Genomic DNA, 27,323 nt, shown 5'->3' with positions numbered 1-27,323 from the left:
ACTTCTGAAACAAATAATGCAATATATGTTAAGAAAAAAAAAAAAAAGAAGATAGCAGGAGGGGAAGAATGAAGGGGAGTAAATCGGAGGGGGAGACGAACCATGAGAGACGATGGACTCTGAAAAACAAACTGAGGGTTCTAGAGGGGAGGGGGTGGGGGGATGGGTTAGCTGGTGATGGGTATTAAGGAGGGCACGTTCTGCGTGGAGCACTGGGTGTTATACGCAAACAATGAATCATGGAACACTACATCAAAAACTAATGATGTAATGTATGGTGATTAACATAACAATAAAAAACTTAAAGGAAAAAAAGTTGATTTCCCTTTTGAGGAGTGCTCAGCCTTTGCCAAGTGCCTTTGGTGGGTTTTTTTTGGGGGGGGAGGTTGTTTCGTTTTGTTTTTTGATTATTGAAGGATAATTGACATGTGCCAAGGGGCTTTGCCGGTCACGTCACAAGTGTGGTCTCTCTGGCCTTGTGGCTGGGCCTGCGTTGCTGCTCCATGGTGCCGGGATCTCTGCTGAGACCACTGAGGGGAGGGGTTGGGTGGGGGGCTGCTTTGCGCCACACGGGACCTAATGTTGCCTCATATCTGGGCACGGACAGTGCTAATGATGACCAGTACTGAGATGGCTTAAAGGCTACCCATGATGTGCCCTGTGCCATTTGGCCTTCCTTTCTGTCCTTGGAAGAGTCAACAGGGCGAAGCCAAAGGAGCTTGGTAGTCCTGAGGCTTTGGCACTCCTCTTGGGAAACTGAAATGGCTCCTTCCTTTGGTCTTCCCACCTCTTCAATCCTTCAGCAAGCGTTTGCTTAGTGCCCTTTGGGGCTTGTTCCCATGCTAGGTGCTGGGATTAGAGCACTGAGCGAGGCCCCTCCCAGGAGCTCTTAGTCTGGTCGGGGCAGGGGGGGGGCGCGGGGGGGGTGTGCGGGCGACAGACAAGTAAGTAGACGATGACAAAGCAGTCATTAGCAAGTGAAACACGCTACAGCAAGGTTAAATTCAGGGAGCGGCTGTCTTAGCTTGGACGCAGTGAGGACCAGGAAAGCTCCCTGGATGGGGTGACATTGGAATCCTGACCTGATGCTTGAACAGTCGTTCGTCAGTGGGACATGGAGGTGGTTTTTCAGAGTGCCCAGCAAATACCGTGACATGATACTGTTTAGGGGCTTCAGCTTATTCTTCCTAATGTGGAAGAGACTCCGTTTGAGATTGCAGAGCTGCAGCCCCAAGGAACCACAGTGATTACCTACTGAGTGCCTCTAAAAGGAAAGAAGCCAGGTGGGGGCCAGGGGAAGGGGGTGCAACGAGAAGAGATGAGTCATTCCCTCTAACAAGAATTACTGTCTCATCCCATCCACACTTAAACTTGAAAGTCATGTATAAAACAGCCTTATTGTATCTCGGTAAGGCTGGTAGGTATTTACTGCACAGTGCAATATAATTTATTTTTATATCGTGTCCTTCATACGGATGATCACGAAGCACTTTATGCTAAGAGGCAGAATGGGAAGGTAATACTTTAAAGAGCCAAGTTGGGCTGAGCTATTCTCTTATGGGGACAGTAGTGTGTGGGGCTTGCGTGGAGCCCAAAAGGCAAGAAAGGCTGAGCTTTGCTGGGTTAGAGAGACAGCAGGTGGTGCTGCAGATGGGGCACAGGGAACAAAATGGAATGCTGTCGGGAGGGTGCTGGAGGGGCTGGAGATTGGGGCAGGCAGGAGGCCCAGTAAGACCAAGGAACAGATGGAAGCTTTGTGCGTCAGGGTCCTGGCCCCACCACCATGCTGTACCCATAGTACAAGGGGGATGGAGGAGAGCAGCGTTCAGTGGGCGCTTAACTCCACCAGGCCCTGCACGGCACAGCCTAGCCTACAGTTCCACATGTGTTTAAACCAGAATGAAATAAAGCCGGAGACACAGACAGATGGATACACACGGGGACTGTGGCAAAGCACCTGAGGCTCTTGGTCCGGCCTGCAGGCCGAAGGGAGAAAGGGACAAAGGCAGGTGGGCCGCGCCAGGCGTCGATTCACGCCAGACTTGCCGTACTGTCTCCGCAGCCTCCTGCCCCGTGCTGTGTAGCGGAAACGGCCAGTACATGAAGGGCCGGTGCCTGTGCCACAGCGGCTGGAAGGGCGCCGAGTGCGACGTGCCCACCAGCCAGTGCATCGACGTGGCCTGCAGCAACCACGGCACCTGCATCATGGGCACCTGCATCTGCAACCCCGGCTACAAGGGCGAGAGCTGTGAGGAAGGTAGGACCTCGGAGTGGGGTGGGCGGCCCACCTGCTCTCGGAGCGCTTCCAGGGTGCAGGGCGCAGCTCTGCCCCCAGCTGGGCACCCACCAGCAGCGATAGTTAACTTAGCACAAGAAAACAGGCAAATGGGAGCCCTAGCTGGTGAAGGAAAAAGAAGTCTCACTGTATGCAGGCTGTGTCCTGGAAGCCTTAGATCATTTAACCAACTGACAGGGTGAGGTAATTATCTCTGTTTTATAGTTAGGGGAACTGGGACTCAGAGAGTCACATGACCTGCCCAGGGTCACACAGCTGCAGGTGGCGGCGCTGGGGTTGAGCCCAGTGTTTCTGGCCCCCAAGCCCAGGTTCTTTCTCCTCCCCTTTGAGCTCATATTCTCTCCATGTCTTAAGTAAGAGTCTGTTATAGACCTTCAGACTCTGCCCTCTGTTAGCACAGGTGTGCGTGTGTGTGTGTGTGTGTGTGTGTGTGTGTGTAGCTCATCAGCGCTTGTGAGTGTGTCTCTCTCCTTCATAAAGTAAACTATGTGTAGTGGAGGCTAGAAAGTGAGCTTCCACTTTAACAGTGCACCAGTTCTTCCCTAGGCAATCTCATCTGGTGAGATATGTGAGCATTTCTGTGGCCTGAGGAAGGGCAGCTGCAGGCCCGCGGTCATGGAGCTAGCCAGCAGCAGGGCTGGGACCCACCCCAGGTCTTCTGACTTCAGAGCCCTCTTTCTTCTTGCCTGCATGGGATTTGTAGACAAGAAGGGTCTTATTCACAAGCAATATATATATGAGTGGCTTTTAAGAGTGCATGCTCTGGGATCAGATGTAGGTTTGAGTCCTGGTTGCTGGTTGTGCCACTAACTAGCCTCGCTTCCCTCATCAGTAAAATGGGATTTCCTTCCTCAGAGGGCCATCATAAGGATTGAATTAAATGACCCATGTAAAGCACTTAGCTCAGTGTCTGACACATAATAAATGCCCATAAATGTTAGGTCTTATATTATTAGTATTAATCTGGGGACAGTTGAAGCACATTTCCTGTTTCACCCCAATCACTTTATCCAAGGTCTTTGGAAATGGGTGGACGTGGCTGTTGCAACTGGTGGACGCTGCTAATGGGCTTCCCTCCCACTGCCCACCATCTAGGGCGCTGGCATCTTCGTGGCGGATGGAAGAGGCTCCAAAGGAGAGCTAGCCTTCTAACCCATTTGGGATTTAACACATAGGCCCCTCTCAAGGTATCATTTCTCTCAGAAAGAAAGAAAGAAAGAAAGAAAGAAAGAAAGAAAGAAAGAAAGAGAAAAAGGAAAAAAAAGAGAGCCGAGGGGCGCCTGGGTGGCTCAGTCATTAAGCATCTGCCTTCGGCTCAGGTCATGATCCCAGGGTCTTGGGATCGAGCCCGGCATCAGCATCGGGCTCCCTGCTCCGCGGGAAGCCCGCTTCTCCCTCTCCCACTCCCCCTGCTTGTGTTCTCTCTCTCGCTGTGTCTCTCTCTGTCAAATAAATAAATAAAATCTTAAAAAAAAAAAAAAAAAGAGAGCCGATGTAACGGGCCCACTTCCAAAGAGTGCAGAACAGGAAAGGATTAGTGTCTGAAAAGCAGCGCCTCTCTGAGACAGGCTGCCTGTAAACCCCAAGTGTGCCTGGAGGTCCTGATTCAGACCTATTAACTTTGATGGGGATTACTTTGGGCTGTCTGAGAAAGGAGGAGCGCCAGCCTCTGGAACAAAGGCACTTCGCTTTCTCATCTCGACAATGGTGACCTTCATCTGCTTTCCCCTTGCATTTGAGTCACTTGAGGTGAAGACCCTGAGAAGAAAAGAAGAACAAACAGGAGATTCCTCTTGAAACAGTGGGGTTGTCCCACCCTGAAGCCCAGTGCGTTGTGGGGGTCAGGGAAGGCCCGCTGTCCTCTCCCCAGCTCAGCTGGCTCTGGACAGGGCCCCAGCAGGCAGGCTTACTTACAAAGAGCAAAAAAAATTGTTGAGCTCTTTGATATACGTTATCTATTTGAAAAAAGTGTTTTGACTCCTTTCTTTTCTGAGGAGGGCCATGTGGTACTGACTCCCTTTATTATTTCTGTTTCCCTGGTGCAGCGTCACTGCGCAGTCCTTGTGTTTATAAAGCGGGCTTCTTGGGGCCTTCCTCGCCCCCCTGCCCCGCTCCCCTTTCTCCTCCTCCTCCCTCAGCTCTCTTCTGACGGGTTTCACCGTGTTTATAAAACATCGACTAACAAGCTTACTTTTTCCCTGTCTCCCTCTTCTTCTTCTTCTGAAGTTTATTGCCCCGTATTTTTTAAAGCCCGAACCGTGCCAACAGGACGCTTGGAGGGAGGCTGGCGGGGGAGGGACAGAAGAAAACACCTTAGGCCTTTTGCAGTGCAAAGTGACACTGTGTTTTGGTCCTGAAGAGCATCCAGTAGCTTGTGTGGTCACTGAAGCGGGGCACATTTTGGGGGAAGAGTTGTGTTTGCAGCTTGGCCGTGCAGGCCTCCTCCTTTTGTTAACGGGCTAAGCTTCTGCCAGAAATTTTGGCTTGAATGGCAGGCTCTGCAGAGGAAAAAAACAGGTAACTGTTTGGCCCCTCGCCTAACCAGAAACTAAGTTAGACTGTCTTCTACCCAGAGTTTGGCCCACTTCCCTGCCAACCTCTCTCCTGCTCCTTCAGCGTAGAACTCCCCCACCGCGGGCTGGCTGGGTCTCCCCACGCGACCCACGGCTCCCAGGGAAGCAGGTGTCATTTGTGAAACCGTCTTGGTGTGATAGAAGGAAGACAGCTTTCATCCCATCCTAGGTTCCCATCACCCCAGAGGCCCCAGAAAGCGAGGGTAGACCTCGAGTCTACGGAGGATGTCTCTACCAGGGCGTCACGGTGGTGTAGATAATGGCTGTAGGCATCGGGTCAGCAGGGACAGCATCCTCCCTGTGGGGGTCCCACTCGCCACTTCAGCCGAGTGGCCTTCTCTTGAGGTGCAGTCCTGTCGTGCGTGCCTTCTGGTCTTCGTTCCCTGCCTGGACCATCTTCTGAGAGTGCGGGATTCGCTTTGCTGGTTCCTGGGTCCCTCTCAGACTTATTGTGTCTGAGGAGCAGGACTGTGACGCCAAGGGCCTCTTGCTAAACTTGGCACCCTCTCGGCTTGCTTGCTAACAGTGCAGATTTATAGATTCAACCTCAAGGGCGCCTCAGAGACAGCGTCAACCCCGAAGCCTGGGCCCAGGCCCTCCCAGAACGGGAAATACCTTTATGGGCCTCAGGACAAGAATTGCTGAGTCGTTTCCTGTCAAATTGGAAAGTTCTCTGGATCTAGGGAATTATCATAGTAGCCTAATGGGCCAGAATAATCCTTCTGAGGTTCTGAGATGTGAGGCTGGTCATGAAAATATATCACTGTTATTATTTTTATTATTTTTAATTACCAGGAACTCCAGTGGGTCATGCTTTAACCATCATGAAGTGGTGTCCAGAGACTACGAGAGAAGATTCTTTGCCTTCGTTTGGCTTTACTAATTCTCCACTTTGTTCTATTTCTTTTCTTGGTTTGTTTTGCTTTTATTTCTATTTTTTAACCATTTGGGTCTGTATATATGTATGTGTGTATTTTTGAACCAGTAAGATTACAGAAGAAATAGCAAGAGATGTGTACCAGGAAAGAGTGATTCAAATTTAAATTCCTCCACTTACCACTGTGTGATCTTGGGCAAGTTATTTAACCTCTCTGTGCTTTCATTTCCCCATCTATGAAATGGGGATAATAATGGTATCTACCTCAAAGAATTGTCACTAGAGTTAAATGAGACCATGTAGGTAAATGGTTGAATAGCAAAATATGGCCTAGAAGAGGGACCACATCAGTACTAGTTGTTATTATTATTGTTGTTGCAAATGATTGCTCCTGACTTTTGACCTTCTGAGGTCTCATTGAGGTCATTAAATTGAACTCCTTTTCAAGACCTAAAAAGTAAAAGAGCTATCTTGATAAAGCTGGCCCTCAGACAGACACTGTGTTCCCAGAATGTGGCCATTTGTACAGTCTCTGTCCATTTGTGTCTGTGACTTTAACATACCCAGGCCAGGTTTCCCCCATCTTTTCTGCAAAAGTCAAACATGTGGGGTTATAAAATTTAATTAATCAATGAAGAAAAATCATGCCTGAATTATAAATAAAGTAAAAGCGCCTCTCTCCAGGTTACCCAAGTCATGCCACTGAAGGTCGTGATAGGATGGAAAAGTAACTTCTTGGCAACAGTGTATAGCTCACATGGTCCTTCCAAATCCTCAGTGTCCTCATTAGCAACTGAGAGTTAGATAATTTTGACACGGGAAGTTCGGAGGAGGTACGTGACTTGACGGTGGTCCTAGAACCGTGCCAACAGGACACTTGGAGGGAGGTTGGTGTGCCTTTGTCCCATGACCCTTGAACCTAGGACCTCCAAGATCGGATGCCAAGTTCCTTCCTGTGGAGCACAGGGCTTCCTCTGGAGGGCTTCCTGGAGGAAGCTGACCACACCCGCTACAGCACCGTCAACCCTTTTTCCAGGTATTGCACGTGGCAGCCCTACCAGGACACCACTCTTCCCTACAATTGCAAGAGGAATGGGAATCCTCTGCCTTCCTAAAATGAAAGACAGATCTCACAACTTTTTGGTAGAGTTGGACCAGCCTTTGCCAACTCTGTCTTCTCTCTGCTGCCTTTTGCACTTTCCATGTGAACTGGAGCCTTCCGCTTTTTCTGTGCAGGGCTTTACGGAAGATTAGAGGTCTCTGTTAATTTTGTGCAGCCCCATAGCTAAAGCTTTGATTTAGGAAAATCATCCCCAGTAACAAATATTGGCTTCAGAATCCGACAGACCTTCAGATTCCTCTCTGGCAGGGTTAACTGTATGATCTGGCATAAATTATTTGCCTCTCTGAGCCTTAATTTCCTCATCTGTACTTCACTGGGTTATGGAGGAAACTGATTCTGAGGATATATGTAAAGCACTTCCTATAGTGCAAGCACAGAGAAGGTAACCCACAATGTGATTCTCCTTTCTCTATTTCTGGGTTGGTCTCTTGAGACCACCTTGACCTTGGGCTCTAGGAGCCCTACAGGGGTTGCCTGGCTGTGAGCCACAGCTATATAGTTCACCCACTACATGAGGAGAAGCTGTGCAAAGCCTGTGAATATAATTTTGTCGGGTTTTGGGGTTTTTTTTTTTTAAGTTCAATTCGCCAACATATAGTAGTGCATCATTAGTTTTTGATGTAGTGTTCAGTGATTCATTAGTTGCATATAACACCCAGTGCACATCACGTCACGTGCCCTCCTCAATGGCCATCGCTCGGTCACCCCACCCCCCCACCCCCTCCCTTCTGCAACCCTCAGTTTGTTTTCCTGGAGTCCAGAGTCTCTCATGGCAGTGCATGTAATTTTGAATAGTCATTGAAATGTTTGCCCTCTGGAAAGTGAGGGTTTGAAATTTGAAAGTTTGTGTCAATCACAGGAACTTTGGGAAGATGATAATATCTAATGGAATTTAAATGAAAAATAAATTCTCTTTTCAACTGAGGAATCTCTTTGAGTCCCACCTTCATGGTAAGACTGTATTGTGAAGTGGTAAACAATAATAGTTTATTCGACAAAGATTTCTTGAGTACCTCCTATGCACTGAGCACCATTCTAGGAGTTGGATACACAGAAGGGAACAAAATGAAGTCTTGTCTGCTAACTGGTGCAGTTATCACAGGCATCACAGGCACTGGGTACCATGCTAACACTTGATATATATTTCTTTTTTTGTTTTTTTAAGTAGGCTCCACACCCAACATGGGGCTTGAACTCATAACCATGAGATCAAGAGTCACATGCTTTACCAACTGAGCTAGCCAGGTGCCCCTTGATATGCATTTCTTACTCTGCCTTACAAACCAAGAAGTAGGAATTTGTACCCACATTTTACAGGCAAGGGAACCTCCCCTAGGTAAACAGTCAGCCTCCTATCAAGCCAGGAACCCAGGCCTACTGTTCATTCAAGTTCTTTCTCTTTACTATATTCAGTGGCCCCTGCACAGGAAGTCTGTGTCCTCTCCCCAGGGTGAAGCCCCTCCACTACAAAGTGTAGTACTTCACCACTTCACTGGTCAGATGCTCACCTGTGTTCTCTCTGTTCTCTATGCTCCGTGTCACAGTGGACTGCATGGACCCCACGTGTTCAGGCCGGGGTGTGTGTGTGAGAGGCGAGTGCCACTGCTCCGTGGGATGGGGAGGCACCAACTGTGAGACGCCCAGGGCCACGTGCTTGGACCAGTGTTCGGGCCACGGAACCTTCCTCCCAGACACCGGCCTTTGCAGCTGTGACCCAAGCTGGACAGGACACGACTGTTCTATCGGTAAGTGTGGGGAGAAGGGCACCACGTGGCCGGAGGGAGGAGCTTTCCACCATTACATGTTCACCATTCATTCCCCATCAGTGATCTGACCCTGTTCCCAGTCATTTAGCTGGGGGCGGGGGGGTGGCGGGCAGGGGGGGTGTTACTTTTCCTCTTCCCCTGAACACCATCCTTCAGCACCTGTACTTTTAGATCAGCAGAGGATTCAGAAATTAATCTTCACATCATTTCTTCCATAGTGGTGCCTTGAGAGTGAAAACATTGCCCTATAACCATGTGAATTAGAAGAGTAGATTGAAATGTCATCTCCCATGTTACGGTGGTCATCCTAGAGGAAAGGCCCTAGGGAACAGTGTGCCTAGGTGAGACCTGCGGGGATGAGGCTTTAAAGGACTCAGGTCCAGGGGCACCTGGGTGGCTCATTCGGTTAAGCGTCTGACTGTCGATTTCAGCTCGGCTCGTGATCTCAGTGTTGTGAGATCGAGCCCCAGGTCGGGCTCCACACTCAGCAGGGAGCCTGCTTGGGCTGCTTGGGATTCCCTTGCTCCCTCTGCCCCACCCTTCCTCCCCCCACCGCTCTAAAAAAACGTGGGGGCCTCGGGTCCCAGCTCTCAAACACTTTGGTTTCACTCGTTCATCAGAATAAAGTCTGAAATCAGTGTATTATTTAGGGTTCTCTGTGACCTGATCCCCACCAGCCCTTCTGGCCAGATTCTCTGCTAGCCAGTAAGTTCCATGAAGATAGCAAACGTGTCTGTTCACCCTCCATGCCCAGGACTCAACACAGGCCTGGCCCACGGCAGCTGCTTGAGAAATACTGATGAATGGATAATAAACACCTGAAAGGACACATGATTGAATGTGTTCTTCACTGTAGTGTTCAGTTCATATATAGAGGGTTTATATATATATAACATTCAGAGGATCATTACATTGGCACCCTTCTGTTCATAAGTGCTTTACGATTTGTAGACGCTCTCCAGAGGAGGGCTGAATGAAAACATGTGTGCCTCACCTAGCACAGTACTGGGATATGGTAGGTGTGTTCACTTCTCAGATCTCATTTCAACAGAGTCCACTGTTTAAATCCACATGAAAGCCCTGCAGGAAAGGTATCATCACCCCTGTTTCACTGATTTACATAATACTTTAATCAGTGAATACTTTTGAATACCTCCTATGTACTAGACACTCTTCTAATCGGAGTTACAAAGAGATAAGAAAGTCCCGATCTTTGTTGAGCTTCCACTGAGGGAGACAGCAAACAAACAAATGAAGAGAAATCATGATAAAGAAGCTAAGGCACAGAAAATTTTTAAGTAATCCCACCCAAGGACACACAGCTAAAAAGTGGCAGCATCCCCCACTATGGTTTTGTTTTTTGTTTTTTTTACTTAAATCACTTTCTTTACCACGCCACACTGTAAACAGAGTGCAGCTCAAATGAACTCATTATGTTGCGTGTTAACAGTCCTTTTTGTGATCAGGAAAGATGGCTGAGGCCTTTGGCAAAAATGAGATCCATGCAGCATTTGTGCCTTTGGAATACTCTGAACTACCTTGCCCCATTAAATGGAGAATTGATGTTCAACATGCAGTCTAAATTGGACTTGTATCCTTGTTTGCAAAGCTCGCATTAAGACATGATTGCAAACACAGATGCGCAGGATCTTAGGAATAATTCTTTTTATATAGCTCCGTTTATAGCAATATAAAAAAATGGTCCTCTTGCAGCTACACTGGCTTGTATTGTTTGTTATGTGGCCACAAAGCTAATTTATGATAGGTATATAACTGTCTGTGCATTGTTAATCCCGGATGAAACTGTACAGCCTTTCACGGAGGCAGGTATAACTTTGGGTGAGATCACTAAGTATTCTTTCATTGGTCCTGTAAAAGGACATGGCAGACCCAATGGAAGGGACTTTGAATAGAACTGTGAGAGCTCGTCTTCCTCCCTTCCTCGTACACCACTCCCCCATAACTGGTGTCAAACGTGTATATGGCCTTGTGTGCAAAGGCAGAGGAGTTCCAAGTGATGAGAAGTGTCCCTGAGCTCAACAAACCTTGGTTCAAACCCTGGTCCTAGTTATAACTCTGGGCAAGTTCCTTCCCCTCTCTGAGCTGTAAAATGGAGGTGGTGACATTCCCTACCTTCTAGGGTTATTATTTGGAAAATTATCATGTGGTGAATTATTTAAGATGATATTAAATAAGCACTTAGCATGCTACTCAGCTTGTGATATGGGCTCAGTAAATGTTAGCTGCTGTTATGATTATGACTAAAACAGCCACTGATGAGAGCCCCTGATATTAATGAAGACATTTGATAGAGGCAAGATGAAATATGCCTTTTCAGAAATGTAGATTATAGTTTTTAAATCTCCAAACTACAGCTGACAAAAACAGTGTCATGACTGCCAACCCGGCCAGGAATTTCAAAGATGGCTTCAAAATTACTGTCTCCCCTGGCAATTTGTGTTTGTCAAGTGCTTCCCAGCCTACAGAGATACATCACACACGCACACACACTCCCACGGTGACAACCCCGTGGGCAGGGTGACCAGGTAAGACATCACCTTGAGGCTCAGGGGGTTGCCAGGCTTGCCCGAGGAGGCTGGCAGCCAACGTTCAGCCTGGGGCCCCTGGGCCTCACCTTGCGGCCCAGCACTCCGCGTCGCTTCTCCACGGGCCACTGTTTCTCCTCAGCTGTCCCTCCCCCCAGAAGCCAGGCAGAAGGTGAGCAAAGACACTGGGAAGGTGGTTCTCTCTTGCCCCCCACCCTGTATCCGCGGTACCTGCTGGCCTCGGTCCCGCCACTGCCATGTGCTAACTGTGTGACCTTGGCAAGGTACTGGCTTTTCTGGAATTCAGTTTCCTGATCTGAAAACTGGAGATAATGATGTCTCCCTCAAAGCTCATGTGACCGTCAAATTCTAGAACGTATGTATGCACATCGAATAGTGCCTGGCTAGAGTGAGCGCTTCGCGTCTCTCTCCTACCGCCCTTCCGAGGGCACTTCAGCCAGTGGAAGCTGTTTGAAAGCTATCGAGTTTTTGCCACAAAGCTGAGCAAGAACTGCCTTACTGACTGGATGCCGCTGAAGCTGGGGGGCTGTCTCTATGTCCAGGGGGTTAGCTACAAGGTGGTGGGACAGGCACTGGACTTCGCCTCAGAAAATCTACTCCCTGCTAGTAGAATGGCTTCGGCAAGTTGCTTAACTTCGCCACCCCTGCCACCTCAGTTTCCTTCATGGTAAAATCACCTATGGGACTGTGGTAAGGATTCAGTGAGAAGATGGAGGTAAAGTGGTTGACGCCACGTCTGGCACGACTTGGACCCCCGTGAGAGGCAGCTGCAGCTCACCCGAAGTGCTCCTCACACCATCGGCACCGACTGTGGCTTGTGGGGTTGGCAGAAATCACCACTGGGCCCTCATAGGAAGGAGGACCACCTCTTCCGAGATGAAGAGATGTCTCACTCTTTGGCCCGGGGAACAGGATTTAGTGAAAGCAGCTGAAATCAACATGCCCTGTACTCAGCGACCGGCCTGTCATGAAATGTGAGCTGACAAGTTCCTCAGCACTGTGGTTACACTTGTGGAAACAGTGAAGTCAGATTTTATGTAAGGATTTACTCAGACCCCCAACTTCCCAGCAGCTTGGCTTCCATCTCAGCTCAGAAATTCCTCCTGAAATCTAGCCTCCTTCATGGGATATTCCTTCCTGACAAACAGTGTAAGATAACTGTTGGGACAAATGCCTATGGCCTGGAAGAGCATGGGTTATAGGCCCCACGCCCCACACCCCGGTGTCCTCAACTCTGCACCCAGTGGGACTTGGCTTTTCCAGTCTTGGGGGGATGATAGTAGTGATGATGGTGGTGGTGATTGTTAGTGTTACCGATGGTAAAGAGCTGGAGAAAGGAAATGACTTGTCCAAAGTAACTCAGCTAGCGTTGGTGGTATAGTGGTGAGCATAGCTGCCTTCCAAAGTAACTCAGCTAAGTGGTGGCAGAGTGTGAATTAAATCTAGGAGCTCTGTTTCCAAGTCCTCAGCTCTTGCCTCAAGCCCCCTTTCCATCCAAAGAGGTTTCCTTACAAGGATGGAGCGTTACTTAAAGAGCCACCCATTTCTTAGTGCTTACCGTGTACCAACTACTGAACAGTGCATTACAACCATTATCTTAGTTAAGGTTCATATGAAAAGTGTAAAGAAAGTATTACCAGTTCCATTTTCTAGATAAGGAAGCTGAAGCTCAGAAAAGTGAAATTCCTTGCCGGCATCCCCCCATCGGTAAGTGGCAGAGTCCAATTCAAACCAGATATGGCTCCAAGCCCTCTCCCAAGCTCTGTGGTATACTGAGCAATATATTGTAATCTTGCCTCTCTCTTGCCAAGCTGTGAACTCTATGTGGTTAGGGTCTACCAGTATCCCTAACGCAGGGCCTGATATGGGTTAGGTTCTCAGCGATTACTCAATAAATGACTTACCCAGCGACACATCAAAGAAGAAGCTAGAGGCTCTGCCCAGGAAGAACCCAGCACATTACCAGTCTAATCTGTTCTCTAAGGCCCCTCCTGTGTACCCCCACATCCTTGCACACACACACACACACACACACACACACACACACACACACACGCTCACACGCATGCAGGGGCGCACGCCCTGCAGAGCTAAAACCAAAATCCCTGGGCTCCTTCTCTGTCAGTTTCCAGACCTAGCTCATGTCAGTTTCGTGTGCCTTGCCCGCCAGCCAGAACCCCTCCTGGAGGAGAGCTGGCATCATTTCACCTCCTTCAAGTTTTCCCTGAGGAGCAGCCCTTGTGGGCTGGATGCCTCATCTGCTTATGCATAAAGTGGGTGTGCCCACCAGCGCTGCTGAGCCGAGTGACTGTCCCTACCAACCCCAAGTTGGACTTTCATTCTCTTGACTGCCTTAGAAAAGGGAAGGAATTTAACCTCTCCAAGATGATCCTTACAAGTAGAAAAGTTTACCTTTCTTTCAGAGCCTAATGACTCCTTAAGAAGATTTCAGGCTCATTGATGTTTTCCAGGACACCATTTCACATGTGGTCCCTTAGACCCATCGTTTGCCCCTCTGCTGGCTCTCCTTCAGGTCTTCCTCCCCCTCTGCCCCTGCCCAGTAGCCTCGGTCCCTCAGTCTCATAAATTCACTCCTTATTTCCACTGCTCTGTGAGCTCGCTCCAGTCTTGTCTTCCATAAATAACTTCTATGTGTAAGGGTCCTCTTGCGACATTGCATTCCTTTGGGTTGCTGACTCACAGAAGCAGTACATGACAGAGATTCTGCCTGTAAAATGCCTATGCTAATGGTTTATGATTCTTATCATTTCATTGCAGTTGAGTTTCATGGAATAACAGGTGGAGATTTAGAGGATGGGTTCGGAGGTAGCATGTGCAGTCGGAAAGAACCGCATGGCTTTTGGACTGGGACCAAGCTAGATTTTTTAAGACTGAGCTTATCCAAAGAATATGGCTAATGATACCTGCTTTGCAGGGTTGTTTTTCAAATTAGCTTTAATACATATGTATAAAATGCCTAGCATGGTGCTGGCATTCAATAAGCACTCAATAAATAAAGTATATATTTTTAGAATGCGTGATTAAATCTAAATTAGCCAAACAGCCCTTAGACTCTTGCAAATTTAAGTCTGAGAACAATTTATACAGTGAAGGTTTGGAGCCAGACCTGGACTTGAGTCTGTGTAACCTTGAACAACTTGCTTTGTCTCTCAGCGACTCAGCTTCCTTGCGGTTTCTGACCCTCTGCCACCCACTCCCCCCAGCCCATCCCTGGTCATTGAGTCTAGATGAAACTATTAATGAGCTGACATATTTATCCCCAAACAACAGCACAAGGGCCAAACAGCATTAGCATCAGCTTCCTGCCAGATAACGAGCTTTCTGAGCTCAATTCCAGAGAGGGGCACAGCCTCACAGAGAGAGCATCCCAGAACAGCTCCAGACCTGCCCCTGCCCCTGCCCCTGACAGTAACAGACATCCACCTCATTCACTCATGACCCTTCCTGGAACTCCCTGCATGCTGGGTGCTATTCTGGGCACCGAGGATCAGAGAGCGTCAGCCCACTCAGGAGGCAACACCTAGTTAGGTGGCGTGATAAGAGCTCTGACTGATGTGTGTATGTGGGGTTTGGGAGCACAGGGGCAGGAGCAGTGAGCTCAGCTGGAAGAAAGGTGAGAGCAGAAGCTGAGACAGTCTTCCTCAGGGAGGAGACTTGTAAGCCAGACCGTTAGAGGGCGCCTGGCGGTGGGGGGAGTCCAGGCAGAGGGAACAGTGTGTGCGAAGTACCCAGGTGTGCGGGAGCATCATCTGGAACATCCAGCCTCTGATTGGAGAGTAGCAGCCGTGGGGGTGGGTAGAAGAAGGAAGACCAGAAAGGTAGGCAGGGCCCAAGCCATGGGGTCCACTGAATGCCTGGCTGAAAATCTTGGATTAAAAAATTGTTCAATGTGCACTGAAGATTTCCCTGTGAGACTTCATGTCAGGGCACCTTCTTTAGCTCTCTCAGCCTAACCTGGACTAGGTTCCACCTTCGCTGAGGGGGGATCTTCAAAATTCAAACCCAGATCCTCTGAGCTGCTGATTTCCTCTCTATTCCTCTCCTCCCCTTCCAAAAAGAAACGCAAATCCTAAAGCATAGTTCACAACAAATATGACTGGATAGATAGGGAGCAGAAAATATCTGTTATCAAATTAAGTCACAGTTGACAACAAAATAAGCCCAATGTTTAAAAAAAATAAGAATAAGCTGAAAGTAGTAACAGGGTTAAAAAAAATCAAAGCTCTAAACATAGCATTTGCATTAGTGCTAAATTTTAAAAATGGTAATTCAATTTTATTTACGAGGCAAATATAATTACATTTAAATTTGAGGGAACAGAATTTAATTCTTATTAATGACAGAAAGACTGAGTGAGATGCTTTAATGCCAGAGAAATTGTCTTACGTTCATGGATGGGAGAGAAAATTAAATTCAGCGTGAGCATTCTCCCTGCTACAATTCTCATGTGTGTAGCCAGAATTGTTCCCTCTCTGAGAAGCATTAGCTTCTCAGCCCAGAAAGCACAGCACTGACATCCAATTAAACATCAAAAGGAAATGATCAGGCCGGGCTATTTCTGTATAGGTATGTTACGGAAGAAGAAACCCGAGGTTAGAATTTCAGCCGAGGAATAATATCCATTGAGACTTGACATTTCCTGTATCCCTTCCCAATGGCAAGTGATAGCCCGAAATCAAAGTTCAGAATAGTAAATACCAAAGAGATTGACACTGAGGCAGAGAAAGAAGGGGAGGTGTTGGAAGGAGACAGAGAAGAGCCCACCAGTTGTCTGGGATGTAGCATGCATTGTTGAGACACAATGAGATGGTCAGCTCCTAACATTTAATCAAAGACTGGGAAACTGGGCCCAAACAGGCGTAGTAACTAAATAGTGCCAGAGTTAAAGGTTGATAAACCAGGAGCTGGCAGCTTTGTAATTTGGGAGAATGTCCCCTGACAGCCCTAGAACATTTTTGATCAGATTGGAGCTCTTCAGTATGTAAATAGAAGCCCTCCTGAAATTGGGCTTCAGAATCGGGTTTCTGTTTGGATGCCCAAGCTGATGACTTGTACACAATCTCCAGTTGTCTTCCTGAATCAAACTGCTGGTATATAACTTGTAATTTTAAAATAATAACTGTTCTTTGAATGGAAATTTTATTTACATTTACAGAGCTCCTCATGTACGTGCTTCATGATTCATTCAGACAACAAATACATAAGCCTCTGACACCGGAGATGGTGTTGCTCCCAGGGATCCAGAGTTCAGAGAGCTTGAAGGATTTGCCCAGAGACACTCTGGGAAAACAAGGATTCAAATCCATCTTTCTCTGGGCTCAGAGCCCATGTTTATCCCTGGCATAACTCTGCCGTTGGCCATTTCCAAAGTTCATGCTGATACTGTTGATGAATCAAGCATGAGGTTCATAAGGTTTTGCTTCATTGGATACCACTGCAAAGAGCCACATAAACTGGATCTTGACCATGAGGTACCTGGTGGTACTACAGGGACTCAAGGAAAAGAGTGATGGCTTTCAGCCAGGATGATCAGAGGGTCTTCCCAGAGGAAGCGGGATTTAAGGTGGGTGATATAGGTTGGGTTTGAGTTGGCAGAGAGAGAAGGAAGAGACAAGGACCTTGCAGCAGCCAGTTGTAGAAGTCAAAGACTTGCAATCTGTTACAAAGATGCAACAGAACATGGCATTTTCCAGGAAAGACCGGTAGTTTGGAGTGGCTTTGCTTAGGATATTTGTGGCACTAGAGAGAGGGAGAAGAGGTGAGGGAAGTTAGCAGACATTCAGTCACGTATGGCCTTGAAAGAGTTTAGGTTTGATCTGTCAGTGGGAACCACTGAAAAATTTTAGGCAGAGGTGTGATATATGGTGAGGTTCAGTTTTGGAAAGCTTACTCTAATATTGGCATGTAGTTGGAGGTGCCGGGGAGACATCTAGGTGGAAGTGTACAGGAGCCAGTTTAGATAGGTGAGCACGTGACTGGGTGGAGAGATGGGCCTTTCACAGAAGGATATCAGAGTCTTTGGGAAGAGGACTGAACGTCGCTGTCTCTTCAGCTCACCCATTTGGGCCCTTTCAGTGAGGTTTGGGTAGTGTTCCAGCCCTGGCCAGAAATCCACATCCTGGGCATGTTATGCGGCTTCTGTGCTCACCAGCCCTTTCCTCCCTTGTTACCCTTCTGCAAAGTCAGACCCTACTGGGAGGCCTCCTCCAAGCTAAGTTTGAACTCCTCTAATCAGGAAGCCAGATTAGCCTCCAATTAAGATGAATAGCAGTGGCTTACTGCTTCCTGTGATAGGTGCTTCCTAAAGCTCGAAATTCTGGTCCTAGGGGAGTAAGTGTGGGGACTGCTATGCACCAACATCCTGGAATCCACTTTTCTGCTTGGTTTGAAAGCACTCCAAGCTCCTCGAGTGAGGTGAAAGGCCATGTGGTTTCCAAGGCTCATTAGCTTTCTGCCAACTGGATCTGTGGGACAGAGCAGGGCTGGGAGCAGCACTGACCCTCTGGTGAGAGGGATGGAAGTTGGAAAGCACCCGAGAGTGGCTTGGGTTTGGCCTCAGTGTCAGAAGGAAACCAATTACCATAAGGAAGTTGAAGGCTCCTTTCCTGTACCTTCCTCTCCTTCTGGCTTCTTCCTGAAACCTGCACTGAGACTAAAAACCATCCGCCCAATTTAGTGAGAGAAGGAGGGAGAAGGGTGCTGTGTTGAAACCTATATTGATATAGAGATACAGGGATATCTATCCATGGGAGAGAAGGTAACTTGTAAGTATCCTACTGTGTGCTGGGTCTGGTGGCAGCTTGGTGCTCCTTTACACATGTGGGTAGACTTGAGTTCCTTGAGGACGGGAATAATTTAATGTCATTTCTGAAACCCTAGCCTCTAGGAGTAGCTGGCACATAGTAGGTGCTCAGTATATTTTCAAATCAAGTTTAGGGTTCTGGCAGATAGGAATCCTTACCGCCATTGTATAAATAACAAAGCTAAGGCTCAGAGGTGTGCTGTGTGGCTGGGAAGTAGCAGACCAAGCTCTTATAGCAGCGTCTGTGAATTCAAGCCTCTGTTCTGTGCAAAATGGTAGAACCTTGAATAGTTACATGGATGTAGTCAGAAGATACATTTCCTGTGTAAGACTCACCAGGGAATGTAGAGGCTGGCGATGGCAGGGCTGGGGAGGCAACACGGGGAGACTATTTGCCCTGATAAAGGTTCACATCAAGTGCTTTGAGAAGGCAGGAGGTGAAACTTCCCAGCTGGGGCACTAGAAGGAGGCTTCAAAGAGGAGGAGCCAGAACTCAGAGCCAATGTACAGTTGAACGTGGGAAGATTGAGGTAAGAGGGGAACCCAGACCATGGAAACAGAGGAGGGGCCACAGAGTGTGGTATGGCCCCTGCTTCAGCCATTTGTGTAGCTGGCCCCTTCCATGACCATTCCTAAGGCAGCCATCAAGTTCTTGCTCAAATACTGACACACATGTCCTCCGGGGCAAAGGGCAGGCACTTCTGCTTTCTCGACCCTTACTTTCCTGTCTGCAGAATGACTAGAGCATCTCTGAAGTGTCCTCTCACAATCTCATCACAAAAACCACTCCCCTAAGTTTTGCTCCTTGTTTTCTGTCTTACCCCTAAACCCATCTGAGGGGGATCCCAGAGGCAGGCCACTTCCTGCTGAAAGCCAGCTCTCTCCTTCTCCATCATTCTCCCCTGGTTCTGTGGTCCTTCACCTCCAGCTGTTCTCCTTCGTCACCCACAGCTTCCCTTGTCTCTGTGCCTCTCTCCACGTCCACCTTGCAAAACCCATGACCGTCCCAGCCACTCACCATCTCTCAGCTTACAGCCCACTTCGAGCACCGGAAGCCAAATCACCTCATGTTCATGATCTTTAGCCTTTCCTGGGCCCTTCCAGCTGCAGGTCTTCTTGTACTTTGTGCGTTCTTGCTCTCGTTCCCCAAGGGGCTCTTTCAATGTCCACATCTATCCATCAGCAGAGATTCTTACCTCACTGAGAACACTAAGCCATTGGTGAAGTGCTTTCCCATTATCCTGGCCTGTCCCTTAAGCGTGTCTCAGCCTACATACCCCTCTCCAGAAGATGAGGTGCCTGCAAAATGCTGTCCCCAGATTATGCTCCAGATCTGGTTCTCCCCAGCTGCTAAGGGGCACCTCAGTTATTCACATCATCCCCTTGCTTTCCCCAGTATTGTTAAACCCTCCCTTCTCCTGGCTCTTTGGAGCATATAAACATGATATAGTTGCCATACAGTGTTTACTCTGTAAAAGATGTGCATGATACTAGGCACATTACATGGTGTTCATTTAAGCCTCACAGATGAACCTGAGATGTTAGTGTACAAACCCTGTTTTGCAGATGAGAAAGCTGAGGCACAGAAGGATGAAGCAACTTGTCCAAGCCACAGAGCTGGATGGATGGATGGATGATGGATGGATGGATGGATGGACGGACGGACGGACGGACAGGTGGACGGGTGGACAGATGGGCTGTTAGATGGCCTGGTAACTGGATAGCTGGTTAAATGATTAAATAATTGGGTGGATTGGACAGATGGCTAGGTAGGCAGACGGATGGAAGATGAACAGACAGATAAACAGACACACAAAAGGAAAAGTACTTAATACGGTAATGTTGGATCAGGGTGAGGAAGGAGACTCAGACTGACTTCAGAGCTCCTGTACTATAGCTGGGGTGATGATCTAATACATAACTAACAATCGTGGGAATATGTCAGATTACAGCTGAGCTCCTCAACCTGGTCACACAAGTCACAGACCAAAGACCTATATCAATCATAGTCGCCTTCACTCTGGTTAAGTACCTTTGAGCAAGTCGCTTAATCTCTTCAAGCTGTTCCCTCAACTCTGATGCAGGAATGAAAATACCATTGCAGGGCTGTTGTGAGGATTTCATGGGATAATATTTGTGTGCCACCAGCAAGGGTTCTACAGTTTCTCCTTGTTTCTAGCTTCAAATGGTATCTAGTGTGCCTTGGACTTAACGTGTACGAGGATTTCAGAGAAATTCCCCCAGCTGTGCCCTAACTCCAGTGAGCTAGTGAGAAAACAGAAAATCCTAGCAGGAATCATCTAAAATTATTTAACCCTCCCTTAAAATTTCTTAAGGGCATTCTAAGAACCTCAGGCCCTAAGCAAAATAGAACAGTTTTTCCTATTACCCCTTTTAGTGCTAAATACAAACTTATTAAAAGACTTCCCAGGAGGTCACATGGGGCCCAGACTCTGTTTCCCCTGCGTTTGCTCCTTGCTCAGCAGGAAAGCACGCAGATCCTTGGGTGGGGACCCCTTCCAGTCCCTACTTGTGGCAGTTTTGAGCATCTTTCCAAGTCGAAGAAATTTTATGAGAAGAATAGATGTAAGTCTGTCCCTTTAGGGGAATGCCACAGCTTTCCCTACCACCTATTTTAATGAACAGGATTGTCAAGTAAGTCCAGACAAATTGAAATGTAGCTGCTCTAGGTCCCAGGCTTCATCCAGGCTCATATGGGGATTAACATTTAATGAGAGGAGCCTGGGGCAGTGTTTTCCCTTATGTATATGCTTTGGGGGCATGATTAGCCAATAGCCAAACCTAATATCTTTCCCTGCCCTTTTCCACTTCTTCCTCACGTGCCTACTCCCTTCCACATCATGGAAGGAGAATGGGCGTGATGTGAGCAGCAGCAAGAAGGAAGGTGTGCATGAGGGTGTACGGGCTGAGACCCTTTAAAATTACAGAGTTCTCAGTCAGGGGTTGCAGATGAGTTCCTAAGAAGGTTAGGCGCAAAGGAGACCGAGCCCCTGTGTGAATATATCTAACCAAATAAATTTTATACAATATGGCCCTGAGACACAGTTGAGCCCAACTGATGTAACACTTCTTCCCTGAAGCTTTTTTTTTTTTTTTTTTATTCATCTGTTCTTTCAACAAATATTTGTGGAGATCTCACGCTGTGCTACGTCTGGTACCTGCTGCCGGGGAACCAAGTTGAGAAGAAGCTAGAGCCTGCCATTAGGGGGGCTCCTGGTCTGGAGAGAAGACAGACGTATGTACAACAGTGAGGTAGGGCAGAAAGGAAGATGTGTGGACATGGCTTTCCCTCCGAGAAGAGCTAACTTGTTCTTGGGCCTGACCTGGTTCATCTCCAGGGTCCTGTATGGTTCTGTCAAGCACTTCATGGGCTCAGAATTAGCGTGTTAGGGCAGCTGGAGATTTTCACCTGATTTCAAGAGGAAGCCAAGGCTACAAATACATACGCTTCTAACTGGGTTTTGATGGTCTTGACTGATGGTGCCCTGAGAGATGACTAGAGAAAGCATACCTAAATTTCGAGGCTGCTTACTATAAAAGCTGGTATTTTGCTCTTCAGGAAGATTCCCCTGTGCTAGGTGAGTAGCAGCTCTGCTGATACAAGATGTCTTAAGTCCTCATCAGTGGGTCGTGTACATAGCATAAGTTACACAGGGCCTTTCGCGTATACCCTTCTCTTCCATTATCCCCACTCACCTAGTGGGGGACCATGATTACTCTCCTCACTTTGGGTGTGAAGAGGTATGGTTCAGAGAGATTGAGTCATTAATTCTCCAAGGACTCCACAAGGACCCAAGGAAACTGGGGAGTCAGAATCTGAGCCCAAGTCTACCCTACAGATGATATTCTCCATAGTACTTGAAAAGATTCCTCTCGGGGCCCGAGCCCTCCAGCATTCAGCCAGTAAGCTCTGATGTTTATCACGTGAAGGTCAATGGGCATTGATCAAGTGCTCACTTGTATCGGGTATGTTCCATAAGTCAGAATTCACCTCTGATGTTCTGACGTGAGTCCAGTGCACGTGCCGCTACACCTCCCTTGTTCTTGCACAAGAATCTGTGTGTACAGAACTTTCTATACCCCAAACTGTGTGCCGGGCACTCTGGAGAAGTCTCACTTCTGCCCACGTTAACTTGCGTAACTGATTGCGGTTATGTCCTTCTGTTGTGCTAGAGTAAACTCCCTGAGGTCAGGAGAGAACCATGCCTGTCACAATCACCATTGGATCCCAGTGCCTTCTCTTGGGTTTGCTCATAGCAGGCACTCAAGAAATTAAACAAGTGAGAGTAATTCCTACAACCCTCTCCAGTTGTTGGTATCATCCCCACATTACACCTGAGGCAGCTGGAACTGGTGAGGAGCAGTGACCCGAATTTCACAGAGTACCACTTATATTAGGTAAGGGACAGATAATCTGTTGAAGCACATTCTTCAGCATCATCCTATTTAGTTTCCAGCAACCACTCTGGGAAGTTCTATCTACTTTAATGTCAAAGCAAAATCAAGAAGGAAAACTAAAGCAGTTCCTTCTATTTCAAGGGGAAAACAAATAAACAAACAAACAAACAAAGGTGAGACAGATAAGAAAAATAACAACAGGGCCTGCAACTCAGGGCCAAATGATAAAGTAGCAGCTCCGATTTCTGCTCCCATCAGGAGTCAGTGCATCTCCCATGCAGGCAGAGAAGCCATCTGCAGAGGAGAACCTGAACACTGACAGGTTGTGTTGCCGTCAGTTAGCACCCCATAAACATCAAGGTCACCCTGTTCAGGCCCCTTCCATTAAAATGTGTAAGAGCTCACAACCCAGCTTGTAAAAGGCTGACGGAGAGGTGCCCAGCCGCCAGGCAACCTTAGCTTCATGCCAGGAGAGCATGTCTAGTGTAAACTGGCGAGGAAATGGAGGGTTTAGATGGACAGCCCAGCAGTCTCCAGATGACAAAAGTGAGACTGAGTGTCTGGGAAATTCTATGTAGGGGATCTCATTTCATTTGACATCAATCCAGGGGCTGACTTGGATATAACAAAGGATAAGCAACAGGGCCAGAAAAGGAGACAGATCTGCTAGAAGAACCAGGAACTCCCCACAAGGAGAGCCCGCCTCTTTGCTGATCAGTTTCCTTAATCTTACAGTGTCACTCTGGCACATGGCTCTGGGAATTGTCAAAACAAGGGAGAAATACCCGTGACCATATGACCTTGTAGAATCCACTGATGCTCTCTGGGTCTCAGTAGTGGCCTCACCTCTAGGAAAGATAGTAACCAAGGGTTCTGACAGCATCGTTGTGATAGTTCAATGAGAAATTGTATATGAAGGGTGCTTCAAAACTCTAAAACCTGATATAAGTATTAGTTATTAAGCCAAAAATGGCTTTCCCCACATCCTACCTCATTTGATCTGACACCAATCCTATGACATGGGTGAAATGGGAATTATTATACCTATTTCACAGAGATAGAAAGTGAGGTTCAATGAATTTCATAAGTTGCCACTGGCAGATATCCCAGCCAATACGTGGCAGAGCCAAGGGTAAACCCCAGATCTGTCTGATCCTAAAATTCATGGTGTTTTATTTACTGCATATAAGCAAGAAGGTACAGCAGTAAACACTATAGATTATTTGGATGATCTTGGGATTCCAATACCGGTTTGAGCTTTGTCTGGATTGTGATCTCCCAGAGGACAGAGATTAGGTCTGGTTTTTCTCTGTACTCCTAGCACCAGCCACGGTCTTCAGCACATAGTAGGCATGCTTGGAATACTATAGGAATAATGAGCGAATCAGTATGACTGCGTTGATACCTACTATCTATCAGGCATCCTCTAAAGGGATGCTGTCACCATCCCCATTTTACAGAAGAAGAAAACGAAATTCAGCCATCAGATAGGTTGCCTGAGGTCACGTAACTGGCAGAAGATATTTGGAATCACATCTAAATCTGATGCTCTTCTGTCCACAACTGCCTTCAGATTAATTAATATAGGAATGACCTACCTGTTAGCTAAGGCCTGAAGTCAGGCAAATGCTGGGGAAAGGCAGCCTCTTGTGCTCTAGACTCCCTTGAACTCTATATGCCCTGCTGCCTGAAAACACCAAGGCTTTGGCCCAAGCAGCCTGTCCCTCTGCTGGCTCACACCTCACTGAACAGAAGCGCTGTTTGCTATTTACTTTTACACCATAAACTGCCACCTGGAAAAAGTGCTGAGTAAAGCCAGACAAATGCTAAACTAATTGTTCCTCCTCGGTCTCTCAGGGGAAAGTTCTAGCCCTGAGGCAAGCCTTGCCTTCAGAGTCACGGAGGGGTCACTACTGTAAGGAAGGGTTAGAAATTTCAGAGACAGGACTTCGGAAGGCCTGGGGCCTGGAGACTGTCATTCTGTGTCAAGACATTGTCTGTGTGAGAAGGAGGGAAGGAAGCTCGAAGAAAGTCCTGAGAAAGCCACATTCCTGGAGGGCTGCTGGATGTAGTGACACTAGCCCACAGCCCCACCCCAACCTGGGAGGTTTTCATAAGGCCAGCTCACTAGAGACAGGCCAGGACTGACCCTCAGCCAGGCTGAGCAGGGTGTAAATGAATCATTTTACATTCTCAGGCCGCCTATAGCCCCAGGCACCCAAGGATTCATCCCTTATCCCACAGACTTCAATTAAGGGTCTGTTCTGTGCCATGCTCTGTGCTGAGTACCAAGCATAGAAGCAATCAGGAAAATCCAGTCCAGCCTCAGATATCCCTGGTCTGACAGTGAGACAGGCACAGAAACAGAAAATCGGTTTACCATGTAATATGGAAGGGCAAGGAACGAGAGAATAACCACAGGGTGAGTCACAGACTTCTCAGAGGAGAGACCCTTGAGCTGAGCCTTGGGGGTAGATTATGCTGTATAACATGGAGGGTGTTTATATCACAGACTCCCACCGTCTTAGAGCTAGAGAGACCTTAGATGCCATCAGATTCCCCCTGAAGCAGATGAGGAAACCCAACACCTGCTGAGGGGGAATGACATCCCCAAGTTCACACAGCAGATGAGTGGCTGAGCAGGCGTGGGCCTTGCACGCCTGGTCCTTGGACTCCTAGTCTAAAGTTCACTGTCCTCAGAAACCTGTCCTGAGTTAGGCATCTCTGCCATGCCCTTCTCTATGTTCCACTTCACCGGGTGCTCGCCACAGCCCTGACGGTCAGCAGAGGTGCTGTGAGGCGTCCTCGTCACGGCTCACACTTGATACAACCCTGACGTCAAGGAACCTGCCTGTGGTCGCATAGCTCAGAAACCCGGGGCCCCCCAGCTCCAGGTCAGGGCTCCTTGCACCCATTTTACAGTGGACCTTCTCCTCTGGGCAGGTGAAAAATCTGATGTGTCTCTGCGTGTAGTACCACCCTTCCAGGTAGTGTGCCTGACAAGGTGTCGGGCACAGGGACACCCCATAAATGGTGACTCAACTGTTGTGTTACGGGGTTTTTTTTGTTTTGTTTTGTTTTTTAATTCTAAACATCATAGCCATTGCCTTGTAGGTTGATGTGGAAGGTCTCAGCCTCTGAGATCTAATTTTGATTTATCCCCTTTTTCAAAAAAATAGCTAGACTATTAGTAGCTTCTAAACCAGGAATATAGCTTGGAATCTTCCAAGCTGTCATGGGCAAATGCAACCTGACACAGTGCCAGTTAATTTAGTTTGAAAGAGAACAAAAGCGTGGGGTTTTCATTCGAAGACTGTCGGGCCATAAGGCACAGACTGCAGGCAGGGTCCCTGTCACAGCCCTGGCAGAGAGCACCCACAGCCACGGCTGCACGACCTGTTTCCTAAAAACCCGGGTCAGAGCCTTCACCACCTCTGCCTGTGTGACGGGGAAGCTGTCACTGGCCCCGCGCCCAAGGCCTTGTGAATTGGGCCGTGTGCATACTGCACCAAGTCACAGACGGGCCTTTGTGAAGGGCTGGGCGACTCGACTCTGGCTGTGACACGGTCCCCCAGCAATTTGCTTTGGATCCAAAAGGCCATGGAGGCGGTGCTTGGAATTAGAGTGGCAAGGCAGTGTGCAGGAGGACGGGCACGGGCAGCAAAAGCACAGAACCGGCCCCCAGAGTCCCCACCCCCACCCTGGGGTGCAGGGGGCCGGCCTCCCTTTCACCCCTTCTGGAGGACAGTCAGGCTGGAAGGAAATGCGGGCCCCAGACCCCCTGCACGTGCCGCAGCCAGACCCACGAGCACTTCCCTTGGCCATCAGGGACTCGTCCTCACTTTGTTTTCACACATTACCAGTTTTTAATTAAATGTGACTTTTCCTCACATCTGTTCAGAAGGCCGGTCCCCCTTGGAAGTGGTGAGCACAAAAGCAGGGACGGGCTGGTGGTAGGGGAAAGCAAACAGAGCAGAGCCCTTCCATCGGCCTATTTTGGTAAGGGCAGTGGGCTCAGGACGGGCTTTTGCCTGGAGAATTGTTCTCACCCGAGGGTCATTGTTCAGGGAGATTAGCCTCCCAAGCCTCCGGAATCCGGATGGGTCCCTCCCAGGAGCCAAGGTAGGTAGCCAAGTGTGACCCTTGTTCCCGACGATGACCGGCTCAAAATGTGTTTTCTCTCTCCCCTCCCTCCCCCACCACCCTCCCCACAGAGATCTGTGCTGCCGACTGTGGGGGCCACGGTGTCTGCGTGGGGGGCACCTGCCGCTGCGAAGAAGGCTGGATGGGGGCGGCCTGCGACCAGCGGGCCTGCCACCCACGCTGTGCCGAGCACGGGACCTGCCGCGATGGCAAGTGTGAGTGCAGCCCCGGCTGGAACGGCGAGCACTGCACTATCGGTATGGCGGGCCCACGCCCGGGGCCGGGGGGGCGGGGGGATGCGTCTGCTGGGGGGGCGCATGCTGCCTCTGTCCGCATGTGGGAGCTGGGCACAAAGTCCTTTCATCTGGTGACATTATGGTTGGCATTTCCCAGCAGCGACTGGACTTAAACTCACCACTGGGCCTTTTTCACCTTTTCCCTCCCAGCCTGCATTTCCCAGATGTCTGCTAGCTGGTTGGCGTGCCTTGCTGTGTGCCCCTCCTGGGCCAGATGCAGTAGGGCTCTGCACTGAGGAGCTGGGGATCAGGAGTAAGGCGCACGACTACCACTTAGCAGTTGTGAGCTGTCCTAACGCCTCTCTGAGCCTTGGTTTGCTCACCTATATAATGGCTGGCACAGAGTAGAGGGCTCGATAAGTGTGGCCATGATGATCAAATTCCTGATCTGCTCTCAGCCCCCCACCCCCACAGGCCTGGGATCCTCGGAAAAGCTTCCC

General features: G+C 48.5%; 1 protein-coding gene across 2 annotated transcripts in view; it reads left to right on the top strand.

Annotated features, from left to right (window-relative positions):
* The window catches only part of TENM4 (teneurin transmembrane protein 4), a 714,583-nt gene that overhangs the window by 568,629 nt on the left and 118,631 nt on the right, over positions 1-27,323 (top strand). For both annotated transcript variants that reach the window (XM_073879780.1, XM_073879779.1), the window contains 3 exons: positions 2,063-2,257; positions 8,414-8,614; positions 26,659-26,844. In XM_073879780.1, coding sequence (XP_073735881.1) covers positions 2,063-2,257; positions 8,414-8,614; positions 26,659-26,844 — 582 coding nt within the window. The remainder of the gene's footprint in view (positions 1-2,062; positions 2,258-8,413; positions 8,615-26,658; positions 26,845-27,323) is intronic.

Source organism: Callorhinus ursinus, unplaced genomic scaffold, assembly GCF_003265705.2.
Source record: "Callorhinus ursinus isolate GAN/ISIS: 27379988/994484 unplaced genomic scaffold, GSC_fseal_2.0 scaffold35, whole genome shotgun sequence".
Lineage (NCBI taxonomy): Eukaryota > Metazoa > Chordata > Mammalia > Carnivora > Otariidae > Callorhinus > Callorhinus ursinus.
This window is presented reverse-complemented; position numbering and strand designations above follow the sequence as displayed.